The sequence below is a fragment of the Cryptomeria japonica genome, chromosome 6, assembly GCF_030272615.1.
Source record: "Cryptomeria japonica chromosome 6, Sugi_1.0, whole genome shotgun sequence".
Classification (NCBI taxonomy): Eukaryota; Viridiplantae; Streptophyta; class Pinopsida; order Cupressales; family Cupressaceae; genus Cryptomeria; species Cryptomeria japonica.
The window spans coordinates 499,359,585-499,373,814 of NC_081410.1; the positions used below are offsets into that span (position 1 = coordinate 499,359,585).

Consider the following 14,230-nt stretch of genomic DNA (forward strand, 5'->3'; position numbering starts at 1 on the left):
AGTAGAATTTTAAATTATTGATCAACAAAATAAGAAAGTCCTTGATTCATTTGCACATTTCCAAGAAGCGATTGATACCAAAACACAAGGGACTATAAAAAATAAGGAGATTACTTTATCAATGGTCTCTTTACAACCAAATAGCAACATTTGTTGTCATAATACTTATCAACAGTTATCTAAATTAATTCCATCTATAGCATTAGATTTCAATGATGATGTTGGAATGGTTGAGAATGTTGGTTGAGCAGAGTGTTGTATGGATCAGAAGCTTGTGTTCCCATCTTTGGATTGCCCCTATAGTTTGGAGATGTTTTCATATTGTGAGTTTCTAGACTTGTATGAATTAGTATATGAAAGTTTTCAAAAGGAAATCTCCCCAGAGTTAGAAGGTAAGTTTGGTTTTGTCTCCAAGTCTGAATTAGGAATGCTCAGTGGTTATGATGAAAATATGGATCAGGAGTCAATGCCAATCTCTATAAGGGATCTTAGTGTTTTTGAAGAATTTTTAGATGATAGAAGTATAGACATCCATGTGGATGATGAGTGTTTTGATATTACAAATGATTATCTTGATTCTGACTAATTTATCCTAGAAGATGACATTGAAGACAATGTTGAAAATAGTTTTAATAAAATTATCAATCCATTGTTTGATGAAGAGGTATATACTGATCAAGTAGTGCTCAGGCAAGAAGTGTTTAAAAGTGGATTCAATGAATTTTCTAATCCATTATATGAGATAGAGATTGAGTTATACGCCCTCCTCACCTATGCATCATGATGACTGTGTGGACCAGGTCATGATTTTACCACCACTAGAAGATGTCAAAGAGATGGAGTGTATTTCAGACCAAGCTACATCAGATATTATTGATATGGCTGAGATTTCAAATATTCCCATGGCAAGGTCAGAAGATGGGATAAAAAATTCAATGGTTCATGTAGGCATGGTGAAAAGTAAGGAATTACATAAAATTTAATGCAACAATTATAATCAGGTAGCTTCTTGCATTGATTTTAGTGAGAATTGTTTTAGATTTGTGTGAGTTTTCTTTTGAAATTTTTTATTTGAGCATGGAAAATAATCTCAAGGGAGATGTTTGTATGCTTCTAGATCATGAAGTTGGGTTTAGTATCAGTAATAACAAGTTTATGCATGGCTGCATAGTGCAAGATGATGGAGGTAATAGTGAAAATGGTATGTTCACAAGGATACTTGGTAATGTCAGTAACAGTGTGCACAACTAGGTGGACATGAGTGATATTTTTGGATTGGTCATGGTGCAATTAGATGAGAATCAAATTTTTGACAGAGGTAAATTCTAGTTGTACATTTTTGGTGGCCTGGGGCCACAAAACCAAGTTTGGATCTGATTTTTCAAAAATAAAACATACAGTGGTTGAGAGGCCTAATGGAGTATGCACATGGTCTTCTTCTACCAAAGACTTGGATTCTTGCTATGCCTGCAGGAGGCATACATTCCCAACAAGAGCCACTATTAGGACTGCAATTTTTTTGTATTTTTTGCAGTGTTAATTTTGCTACTAGGTTGTCAAATTTTGGGCTTCTGAGAGTTGACAGCCTATTTTTCCTTTTTTGATTATGGTGCGGTTTTCTTTTGTAAAGTCTTATTTTTTCCTTTTTCTTTTTTGGTCCCCTAGGTGAAAAATTCCATGACCTTTATACCCTTGTTGTAAGTTGCATGTGATCTTTTTGTTGCTTTAAGTTTTGTTTTCTGCCACCCCGCTATTTATTTGTCTTCTCATTTTTCAGTGTCGTGGGCTTGCAGATTGCATTTTGCGAAAAACCATAGCTTTTCCTTCACCCTCGCGCTTCTGTATTCCTCGACCCAAAGTTTATAGCAAGATTGGGCGTATTAATTTGGAAGCACTCACACCCCATCAATTTAATCCCCATAAGTGGACTTTTCTTTGCAGGAACGAGGATACGAGTAGTAATGTGTAGGATGGGTCCTGTCTTCCCACAAGATATTAGGAGTGGTCAAGCTAGAGACCGCGAGCTCACGGATGTAAAAGGTGCTTGAGTGTGTTGGGTCATCTCCAAGTCCCACAGCCTCGCATGTGTGTTCTGATGACATTTAACGTAATATGCGAGCTTGCCAGACTGAATAGAGGCAATGGATGCATATCTTGTGATTCTATTGGTTTGTTTCATAAAGACTAGAGAAGGATGTGGGTATACGGGGAGATCTTTTTTACTGTTCAAAATTAGACATGGTATCTTGAGCATATAGCAGAGGTCCGCATGGATTGCAGGGTCAAATTCAGTAGCATCAACGGTTCAGATTCAAAATTACAAATTTTGCACCTAGTATGGTAGGTGATGGAATTGTTGTGATCCCTAGCAAAGAGACGTGGTTTCTCAATTTTCAAGCAGTCATCATATAAGCGAGTAGGTATGAAAGAATATCTAGTCAAACGCATGCCCTAACCAAAAGAGGTGTGAATCCAGTTGGAGAAGTACAATAACATCATGACCAGATTTATTATTCTGGAATAAATTGAGGAAGATAAGAGAAAGAGTTTTTTGATAATGTTGCATGCGGAATTAAAATGGTAGCAAGATGAGTTGCATGTGTACGAATATTTTGGAGTGTATAGTTGGCAAAAGGAATTGGGATTTTAAAGCAAAAAGCATAAAGGATAGCTTGCATGAGAAGCTATTGCATGACTTTTTTTAGTAGCCCTATTGTCTCTATATAATTAGTAGAGTTGAGTTTCCACAGAAAGAGATGATGGAGGTTGTTTTGCAGATGGGATTCAAGATTGTATGAAGAATGGAGCAGCAAAGTTGTGCATTCATTAAGTGCAATTTTGGTGACACTAGGTGGACATCATGTTATTGAGCTACGGTGTGGCCAGGGGGTTTTGAAATGAAGCATGATGGCCACGGGGATTTTGAAAGGCTTTCCAGTCGCAAGGAACCTTTCAAGGGTCATCAAATTGTTTCCCCACACTACCGAATGGCATAGAGGCAACCAAAGAGGAGAGGAAAAGGACATTAAGGGAAGGTGGATGATTCAGATGTAGCTTTGGTATGATGTTGCAACCCCTTCTCTATTCACAAGATTCACGTGAAATCTCTTCTTTCCATTTTCATTGCTGCCAGTCCAGGATCGTGAGCTTACCCTTTTCGTTGTGGGACACTCTATTTCTCCCATGTTAGATGAAACAAGGCATGCAGTTGCAACATGATGGTAGCATGACTCAAAGGCGGTTAAGCTGCAACAGAATGTTTTGGACGCACCTAAATTTGTTCTTTGCTTTGTGGAAGCTTCATTTTTCTATTATAGGTAGAATGATGAGTCATGAAGAAAATTGCCAAGTGTAATGAGTCGGTAGCTTGTGCATTCCTTATTTCTATAGAAGGAATACCATGGCTGTAGAAAGGGTTCAAAATTTTTTCCCTAGTAGGTGGGATATTTGCAGGCTAGTTTTATGTCTTAGGTTTTAGAGTTTCATTTGCAAGTAGGAAGTGTGTTCTCCACATTGTAAATTTCAGTTAGTAATGAAAAGAAACTCCTCCATTGTTGCAAGCTTTGTCTCCTAATTTGTTTCCTCATTTCATATGAGCTAATATGTTAAGGATGTATTAGTTTGTTTTGGTATGGTTATATCATTATGTAACTGCATTTGTGGGTTGTTCTCAAGGAGCATATTAAAATTTATGTGCATGGGTTGTTGTGAATTCAGTAAATTTTGAAGGATAAAGAAGAATGGATGCATGCAATACCATAGTAGAATTGTGTTGATGCCAAGCATGAACATACGAAAAATTCACTAATTCGAGTTCCTTTGCAACGTGGGGTTTATTTTTTGTTTCTTGGGTTTGACTTTGTTCCCACGGATAGGCATTGGATTTACTATCTATTAAGGGTTTTTTATTAATCTCATCTTGAAATTGTTTTAATTTTTCTTTAGTTTTACGTTTCAAGTAGTTGAGGGGTTTTGTTTCCTTGGTGTGTGTTTGAGGTTCCCCTCTTCTTTGGGGACATCACCATTGCCTTTTTTTTCTCAAAATATTTTATAACGTTGTGGGATCAGGGACATGTGTGTGGTAATTGTATACAGGGTCCCATGTTTTGTCTAAGAATAATCTACCAATAAGTATGCCCGTATATCCATGAAGGTTCTAAGGATACCTGGAAATTGTTTTATTCAAGAAGGAACACCCTCCTGAGTCCGGTAGAGCTCGAAGTGAAGAAGGTCGGTATGGGCCTTATCATTGTTGGGATTTTATTGTCCTCAATCTGTCGATAGTTTTGAAGATGCATCAAAGGTCTTCTCCCTGATCTAAGATATATTAAGATCCTTAGGAATGTAGGTAAAAACCAACAGGTGCATCTTTATTCTTTAACAATAAAATAAATAATGAGATAGAACTTGGGGCACTAATAATAGGAATGGGTATTGAATTTTCTCTCAATTTCAAGAATGGGAGAGCAAGAGACTACCTTATAGTGATAAATTCTTTGGAAAAATGTTTTAGCCCTAATTGAAACTTTAATTCCATCTTGTGAAGGAAAAATAAGGTTTAAAAGAAAATTTCCATGAATGAGTTTTAATCATTTTGTTAGGGAAATGCAAATGGAGATTTACCCAATATGGGAAACTAGCAAAATTCTCTTATTATAGGTCATGTTCATCATGTTTCAAATTGGTTAGGTTTAGAGAAACATATATCTCAAAACTCTCAATGAACATATTTTGTTATGCACAATTTAGTTTTGGAATTATAACTATCATCTATTAATATTTAATAAATTTATTGTTTGGGAAGAATAATTTGGCATTAATTACTTTTGATTTATGTGGATCTCATGTGGAGCTTAAAATATTAATAATTGATTTAGTTTAGTGACGTCATGGTTGACTAGAGCCTTATTCAAGTTTGGTATACTTTAGAGAGACTGCATATATTCATGGGAGATTAAGGTGCTTCTAGTTTCTATGACGATGGTCTCTATGGAGTGCCATATGCACCCTATCAAAGCAATGCAGGTACGGTGGTTTATTTTCTTTTGTCATTATCTTGATTGTGGTGGAGGTCGTCTGGGTGTAGTATGTATGGTTAGCATACAAACTTATATAAAAAAAGGAAGAAGCATTAAATATGGTGGAGCCTTAACCAATTGTGTTACATGTATAAATTACATTGTGAGGATGAAGCGATGCTAGGATTTATTTATAGAGCTATAGGAGAGATAGGATTGGAGTTTGGTAAACATTTGAAATCATTGTAGTTGATGGATCATTTAATCTGAAACATAGTAAATAAGATTTTCTTGCTAAAAACATTCTTCTTGATCAATTGAAATATATAGAGATAATTAAGTTTGTAGAAGACCATAATAAAATAAAGTAAAAAGATACCTTAGGACATGAGCAAAAAGAATCCATAAAATTGATTGTAGTTGAAAAGTATCAACAAAAATATAAAAAATTAATTCTCTTAATTACTTATCAAACCACTCAGCTAATAAATCAAAAGGATCAATGATTGAATATCAAGAATTGTTGAACAAACACCAATTTAGATGTATCCTTAGAGTACAAAGGAAAGCATATCCTACAGCATGAATTATCTACTATAATATATTCTAGCATACAACAAAGAATGGAACTCAATAACTGAGTGAGATCTAAAGCATTTCTACACTCATGACGTGGTACGTATGGTATCTGTTGCTGCATACATCATGTTCATAGAACCAGTCAAATTCTTGTTATTTGTTGACTCTGAATTGAGAAGGGAGCACACTTTCCTGATGTTACCTTCAGACCCAGTTTTCACATTTATCATCGACATCTTGATGTATGACTTTGCAAATTGGTTGAAAAATTCTTGTTGATCGTCTGCAAAACTCTTAACTGCGCTGGAAGTCTTTGAGTTTTTGAGAAGAGCAGTGTCTGAATCAAACAATACTCGCCCTTCCACCAGATTGATGAAGTATTTGTTGTCAAACACAAAGGGGGTTGCCCTGTCCATGACTGTTAAGCTGTTGCTCTCCTTATTTGGACAAATCTGTAACAATTTCTGAGCAAAGGAAGATTCGAGTCTATTCGATAGAGGGAACAGAGAATCAATGAAGGCACTGCAGTGGGATGTTCCCACACTGTGAGCTCCTGTTAAACATATAAATACTATTAGAATCTATGATGCCCCAAATAGCATGATATCATAAATAAGGAGAAAAAAATTCAAATATCAAACAGTTATTGATTAGAAAAAAGTTTTTGATGGAGTTGGGTGAGATGAGTCTTAAGAGGGTTTTGAAAGGATTCTAAGATCTTGTACAATAAGAGATAGCTAAAAATAATATGAGATTGGAATAGGAAAAGGGATTTGAAAGGACTCAGATCTAGTACAATAAAAAATAGCTAAAAACAATATGAGATTGGAATAGGAAAAGGGATTTGTAAGGATTATAAATTTTTTTATAAGAAAGAGCTTACGAAAATAGAAAGACAGTTTTAAGAAGATTGTGAAATTTTATATAATAAGAAAAAGCTTATATAACAATATGAAACCAAAACCTACAACGAAACAGACCTTAAAACTACATGACCTCCAAGAAACAAACAACCAACCCACAAAGAAAAAACAGCCAATACAGCCACCAGTAATAGTACTGTTAGATCTACCGATACCCAAAATAATAATTATGTTCTAAATAAGAAACAAAGTTGCAGTTAAAATTGAGTATTGGTCAATGGGCTTTTGGTTTGGTGGTGAAGTCAAATGGTTCTTAATGAATCTATCAAGGATAAGTCTTGTTGAATCTAAGGATCCGACATAATAAGATATGACACCAGAATCCTGTCTGAACAAATTTGATAAAATAGATAACCCTCAATCTTTAACTCCTAACCAATGAAATTTCAACCTAAAACTACAACTACACTACTGAATAGTGATATATACCTGACAAAGCGACCAAATCTACTGCAGAAAGCTTATCGGCTTTGAAACGTTTGATGAGCTGCTTGACAGTGGAATTGGGTCCGGGCAGCTGCGCACTAGAAATGTCCTCACTGAGAATGTAGTTTAAACTATCTCGACGGCCTGTTGGGACTTCAAAATATGGCCCCTTGCTCTTCACAAACAATACAGGAAGAATTATAAATATTATGGCCATTGAAAGTGAAAAACTGCTATTGAAGACAATAATATGGCAAAGAGATTTTTCCCCCAGTAATATAAAGCTGAAACATACTTCCTTCTGATAAAACACTATTACACCATAATATAAGATAATAAGGTGAAGGATTTTTTTGGTTTTTTTGGTTTAGGTCTTTGGTATTTTTATATGTTATAAATTAAGTGCAGGAATTAGGGTAAGTTAAAGGGTAAGTTAAAGGATGTTTGTGATTTATAGTATATTAAGTATGAAGATAAATATAATTTAATGTTTATTAATTTATTTCAATGATAAATAAGAAATGTAAATCACATATGTTGATATAAAAATCATAATTTTAGAGTTTTTCTAAGAAGTTTAGAAATTCATTAGTATGAGTTGTGAAATTTCATAATTCTTGATGAAAAAAAACTTAATCTAGCATACAATGATAATAAGTATATTACTAATTAATTTTATTTATTGATAATATAAGAATACAATCTCAACAAATAAATTAAAATTGAAATTATTTTGATTAGATAAACTGAGGATTCGATTTCTTTACAAGACAATCATGCAGACAAACTAAAACTTACAAAAACAAGCAAGAATAAAAATTGAAATTGTTATATGTTATAAGATCAAAGATTGGTTGAAGGGAGGTAATAATATATTTATAAAAATGATAAAAATAATTTTAATTCATAGTATAATTGATAATCAAAGATGTTGCTTTCCTAGTTCAAAGATGAGTAATTTTAGAAATTGAATCTTTCAAAAAAAAAATTAATTTGTTTTTTAATTTTAAGATTAATTTATTAATTAAAATATATTTTTTCAAATAATATTAAAAATTTATCAAAAGTATAAAGAATGGATGTTAAAGATGGGATATCATTACAATGAATATTTGGACTCATAGTTTTCAAAAAAAAATTTAAATTGCATTCAAATTGAATGTGACTAATACTTCTTGCTACATTAGATTATACCCTCTTTTTATTAACTATTTTGATTCATTCAAATTAATTTCTTGTTTCTAATTTTCCATTTATAATTAGGTGCATGAATGTTGCTTACTTTTTCATTAATCCTAAATTTGAATAGTAGATTATACCCTCTTTTCGTTAACTAATTTGACTCATTCTCCTTTGTTGATCCCTTATTAAAAATTACTATAAGAAGGATCATTTTAAAATCAGAAATATGAAAACAACCATATTTGCAATCATACTTCATAATCTCTCACCAAAATTCCAACAATACAATTTCTCAATTCAAAGAAAAATATGACTAAAAAATCAATATTCAAAAAGTTATCTCACCCACATGTTTGAAGAAAAGAACAATTTATATCATGTAAAGTAAAATATTATGAATGAGAGAAAAGGATAACAGTACTCACTAAGTGAACAGAGTCTCGCCCTGCAAGAACAACAATATCTGCACATGAAACTGTATTTGGACATGCTGCTTCCACTTTCTCTTTAATCTTTTCTATTTCCTGCAACACCTCTGGACGGAGACTTAGATTTGGAGGACTCTTCAGCTCTCCGTCTTTTGCATTTATAAGAACAGATGCATCACACCCCTGCCAATACAACATTCAAATCAACATAAATACACTCAAATTCTATGTTGAATTTTAGTGAGACCCATTATATATATTCAGTTTCCTGATTCAAGAAAATCCATTTGATTCAAACCTGAACAAAACAATCATGGTATGGAATGCGAAGAAATCCTCCCACTGAGGTAATATTGTTCTTCAAGAAATAACCCATTTCTTCTCTAATGATCTCTTCTGCTCTGGGACAAGAACTTCTATAAAATCCATATGCAAGGCCTGAAACTGGTTCAGGCATCCGGTGGCATGTGATGACAGTAATGGATATGAGACATATAACAATGGAGAACACTGATTTGCAGGTCTTTAATGGCGTCATTTTTTCAGAAATTTAATGGTGAAGGGGATTTGCAGAGATTTAATGGTGGAGGATTTGGAGAAGTTTAATGGTGAAGAGGATTTGCAGTACTTTATTGTAGGATTTGCTTATTTGTAGGCCTTGATTAGATTGAAACTTGGTGTTGAAAAAGTCTAGCATGGAGGTGGGTAAATTTTATTTAACGTTTAATGACATGTGAATATGTCAAATGCAATTTGTTTGAACTGAGTCTTTGTATGTTGACTAAGTCTCACTAACTTGTCCAATCTATCAACATTTGTATTAGCTTAAAAGTCGCTTTTGAGGGACACTACAAGTTAAATACATGTTTTTGAAAGAATTAAATAAGGCTAAGAAATTGAAAAAGTCATAATGATAGGAGAGGTTGATGGGAACACTATCATGAAGAGGTCATGGGCTTCTTGAGCCTTCCAAACGTGGAGTTGATTTTTTTATTTATTTTGGAGCAGGTCTATTAAAGTTATCACTTTCATATGTAGCTCATTCTTATCAAATTAAAAGAAAATATTATTGATTATTTCAAGTCAAATATACGGTTGAAACATATATGTTCATATCAATTTTTATTTAATTTTAGATTTTAATTGCAAATTTTTAGTATGATTTATTACTCTTACCAAATCAGAGAAAGATTCTTATTGATTATTTCAAGTCAAATATGAAACATGTATGTTCATATTAATTTTTATTTGGTTTTAGACTTTTTTAATGGAGTATTTTAGTATGATTTATAGATATCTAAAAGTCTTTTACACGTGTTTAATTACACTCAATTTTATCTATTCTTAATATTATTGAAATGTAATCATCTAATCAACATTCCAAATTTAATAATTTCTAATTGTTTATTGAATTAATCCACCTTTTATCTTCTTTCCTCTACAATGCATTCTTAATTAAATAAATTTGCATTTATCTAAGTTGACCCTTTGTATTCCTTGTCCTCCAAAAATAAACTAAATACAAATATTTATTTGATTCTCCCAAAATCCTTCTAAATTAATTAGTTGTCTATTTAATCCATTTAGACAAATTAAAATGTTATTAATCTAATGAATCACTTTTCACATCCTATCATAAAATCATAACCATTCATTTATCTTAGAAAATCAACACCATCCATTTTAGTTGTGACTTTTACATCATGTAAGAGGTCTTGCTTGTCGAATCTTCTATCTCGTTATGATTCTCACAAATGTGTGTGAAGATTCACATGTCACATCACATTTATCATGGTCCTCACACATGTTGGGAATTTCAATATCCACCATTTGATTATATTAAATCAATCGCATCTATTTGAACCCTCGTGATTCTTCCTTTTCCAAGTGCACCATTCATAGGGTGTCATTTGAAGGCTTTATGCTATCAAGTTTCATCACTATATCAATGGCATAATGTATTTGTGTAAATGGAGAATTCATCCATAAAAAAACCTAATGAATAAAGCTATAGTGGAAGTACTAATTATTCACTGGTTGTTACTTTTACTATAGTATAATATAATTATTATTTTTTGTAGAGAAAAGAAGATAAAACATCTAATTAATTAAATAAATTGGATATTATAGAGAAAAGAAGATTAAATATCCATTTAATTAAATAAATTATTAAAATCTATTAAATTAATATTAGAAAGATACTGAATGATTTTTAGATGTCTACAAATTACACTAAAATATTGTACTTAAATAAATTTAAAATGAAATAAAAATTGATATGAACATACAAATTTCACTATTACATTTGACTTCAAAATAATCAATAATAATATTTCTTTGATTTTATTATAATGAACTACATGTAAAAATGATAGCTATAATAAACATGTTCCAAAATAAGAGTAATCAATATAATAAACCTGCTCCAAATAAATATAAAAATCAACGAACCGCGTTTGAAAGACATTGGAAGTCCATAAAGTCTTCTCCAATAAGGTAGTGTTTTTATCAACCTCTCCCAGCATTATAACTTTTTTAATTTCTTAGCCTTATTTAACTCTTTCAACAACAAGTATTGAACTTGTAGTGCCTGTTAAAAGCGACATTAAGCTATAGCAAATGTTGATAGATTGAACAAGTTAGTAAAGACTTTGTCAACATACCAAGATTCAGTGCAAATAAATTGCATTTGACATTTTCATATTATTAAACATTAAATGCTAATTCAAAAAATGACAAAACGTACCCACCTCCATGCTAGACTTGTTCAACACAAAGTTTCAATCTAATCGAGGCCTACAAATAAGCAGAAGTATTGCAATTCCTCTTCACCATTAAACTTCTTCAATTTCTCTTCACCATTAAATCTCTGCAAATCCTCTTCACCATTAACCTTCTCCAAATCATCTTCGCCATTAAATCTCTGCAAATCCTCTTCACCATTAAACTTCTGCAGATATGACACCATTAAAGACCTGCAAATCATTGCTCACCATTGTTATATGTCTCATATCCATAACTTTCATCACATGCCAGCAGATCCCTGAACCAGTTTCAGGCCTTGCATATGGGTTTTATAAAAGCTCTTGTCCCAGAGCAGAAGAGATCGTTAGAGAAGAACTGGGCTATTTCCTGAACAACAATATTACCTCAGTGGGAGGATTTCTTCGCATTCCATACCATGATTGTTTTGTTCAGGTTTGAATCAAATGGGTTTTCTTGAATCAGGAAAATGAATATATATAATGGGTCTTAGTTAAATTCAACATACAATTTGAGTGTGTTTATGTTGATTTGAATGTTGTATTGGCAGGGATGTGATGCATCTATTCTTATAAATGCAACAGACGGAGAGCTGAGCAGTCTTCCAAATCAAAGTCTCCGTCCAGAGGTGTTGCAGGAAATAGAAAAGATCAAAGAGAAAGTAGAAGCAGCATGTCCAAATACAGTTTCATGTGCAGATATTGTTGTTCTTGCAGGGCGAGACTCTGTTCACTTAGTGAGTACTGTTATCCTTTTCTCTCATTCATTATCTTTTACTTTACATGTTATAAATTGTTCTTTTCCTTAAGCATGTGGGTGAGATAACATTTTGAATGTTGATTTTTTAAGTTATAGTTTTCTTTGAATTGAGAAATTATATTGTTTGAAAATTTGATGAGAGATTATGAAGTATCATAGATATTTCTGATCTAGAAATGATCATCTTTAAAGTAATTTCGGACCAATGAAATAGTGGTTAACACTAATGAAGTGATTTTTTCATTTTCAATGTCTGTTATACTTATAATTCTTCTGGTATTGTTTGCGAAGAGCAAGGGGCCATATTTCGAAGTCCCAACAGGGCGTCGAGATAGTTTAAACTACGTTCTGGGTAGTGACATTACTAGTGCGCAGCTTCCCCCACCCAACTCCACTGTCACTCAGCTCATTACACGTTTCGTACTCAATGGTCTTTCTGGAGTAGACTTGGTCGCTTTGTCAGGTAAATTCTACTATTCAGTTTTAAATACAGCTTGTTTCCTATTTAGGGTATCATTGATCTAACAATACTGTTACTGGTGGTTGTTTTGGCTGTTTGTTTTCTTTTACATCTTTTAGGTTGAAGGCCCTTTGGCTATAGGCTTTGGTTTCATATTGTTTTAAGCTCTTCCTTATTGTATAAGATTTCCAAATCCTTTCAAAACACAGTATGATTCATCTCTTCTAGCTCCATCAAAAACATTTATCCAATCAATAGTTGTTTGATATTTGAAAAATCATTTCTTTTATGTAGGATATTATGCTATTTGGAGCATCATAGATTCTAATAGTATATATATATGTTTAACAGGAGCTCACAGTGTGGGAACAGCCCACTGCAGTGCCTTCGTCAATTCTCTATTCCCTATATCAAACAGACTTGCATCTTCCTTTGCTCAGGAATTGCTACAGATATGTCCAAACCAGCAGAGCAATAGCTTAACAGTCATGGACAAGGCGACTCCTTTTGTGTTCGACAACAAATACTTCATCAATCTGGTGGAAGGGCAAGTGTTGTTTGATTCAGACACTGCTCTTCTCCAAAACTCACAGACTTCCAGTGCAGTTAAGAGTTTTGCAGATGACCAACAAGAGTTTTTCAACCAATTTGCAGAGTCATACATTAAGATGTCAATGATGAATGTGAAAACTGGGTCTACAGGTGACATCAGGAAAGTGTGCTCCCTTCTCAATTCAGAGTCGACAAATCACAAGAATTTGACTGGTTCTGTGAACATGATGTATGCAGCAACAGATACCATACGTACTGCCTCATGAGTGTAGAAATGCTTTAGAGCGAGCTCAGTTATTGCATTCCATCCTTTTGCTGTATGTTAGAATATATTACAGTAGAGAATTCTTGTTGTAGGATATGCTTTCCTTTGTATTCTAAGGATACATCCAAATTGATGTTTGTTCAACTCTTGATATTCAATCAATCGTATTTTTAATTTACAAGCTGAGGGTTTCATATTTCTATCACTTTCTACAAGGATTATAATTGTGTTGTTAAGTATCAATCATTGAAATGGCCTAAGGGCCCCTAGGATCTTAGGTGGAAGTCACTAAGGGGAAAAATAAAGCAAGTGGCTTAGCTCATGAAAGATATCTTAAATGACTAGATAAAAACATACGGACAATTCTCCAACACATATTTTTTAATTGAAACCCCCTCTTCCAAAGAATTTATATTTAAATTACATGGATACATGGTGGTCAACATTTTTAACTTTAATATTAATATAACTAATTAAAGAGTTAATTTTTTATTTATATTTACATTTTGTTGATACTTTTTCATTTTTATGGATTTTATTTGTTTAATTTATAAAGCATCTTTTTGCTTTATTTCACTAGGGTCTATTGCAAACATAATTACCTTTATATTTTTGAATTGATCAAGAAAGAATTTTTCTTAGCAACCAAACCATACTCGCTATGTTTTGGATTAAATGAGTCATGTAAAGCTGATTTTGACCTATTACCAAACTTCAGTCCTATCTTTCCTATAATTCTAAAACTAAATCCTAGCGCTTGTTCCTCCTGACAATGAAAATACATGTACGAGAATTACTCAAGACTCCACCACCGTCTTTAATACACTTACCTTTTTCTATAAGTTTGTATACTAACCATACATACTAGATAGGAC

The 14,230-nt window shown here is 32.8% G+C and overlaps 2 protein-coding genes across 2 annotated transcripts; one reads left to right on the forward strand and one right to left on the reverse strand.

The window, feature by feature from the left end:
* Positions 1-5,683: 5,683 nt before the first annotated feature.
* On the reverse strand, positions 5,684-9,148 carry LOC131052751 (cationic peroxidase SPC4-like). Its single transcript, XM_057987341.2, has 4 exons — positions 8,855-9,148; positions 8,554-8,739; positions 6,950-7,121; positions 5,684-6,150 (listed from the first exon to the last, which is right to left on the reverse strand). Exons 1-4 carry the CDS (start codon positions 9,092-9,094, stop codon positions 5,684-5,686), a joined length of 1,065 nt encoding a protein of 354 aa, XP_057843324.2. The 5' UTR covers positions 9,095-9,148.
* A 2,229-nt stretch (positions 9,149-11,377) lies between these two features.
* On the forward strand, positions 11,378-13,536 carry LOC131052857 (cationic peroxidase SPC4). Its single transcript, XM_057987499.1, has 4 exons — positions 11,378-11,754; positions 11,870-12,055; positions 12,370-12,541; positions 12,890-13,536. The coding sequence occupies exons 1-4, from the start codon at positions 11,515-11,517 to the stop codon at positions 13,354-13,356; spliced, it is 1,065 nt and encodes a 354-aa protein (XP_057843482.1). The 5' UTR covers positions 11,378-11,514; the 3' UTR covers positions 13,357-13,536.
* The last annotated feature ends 694 nt before the right edge of the window (positions 13,537-14,230 follow it).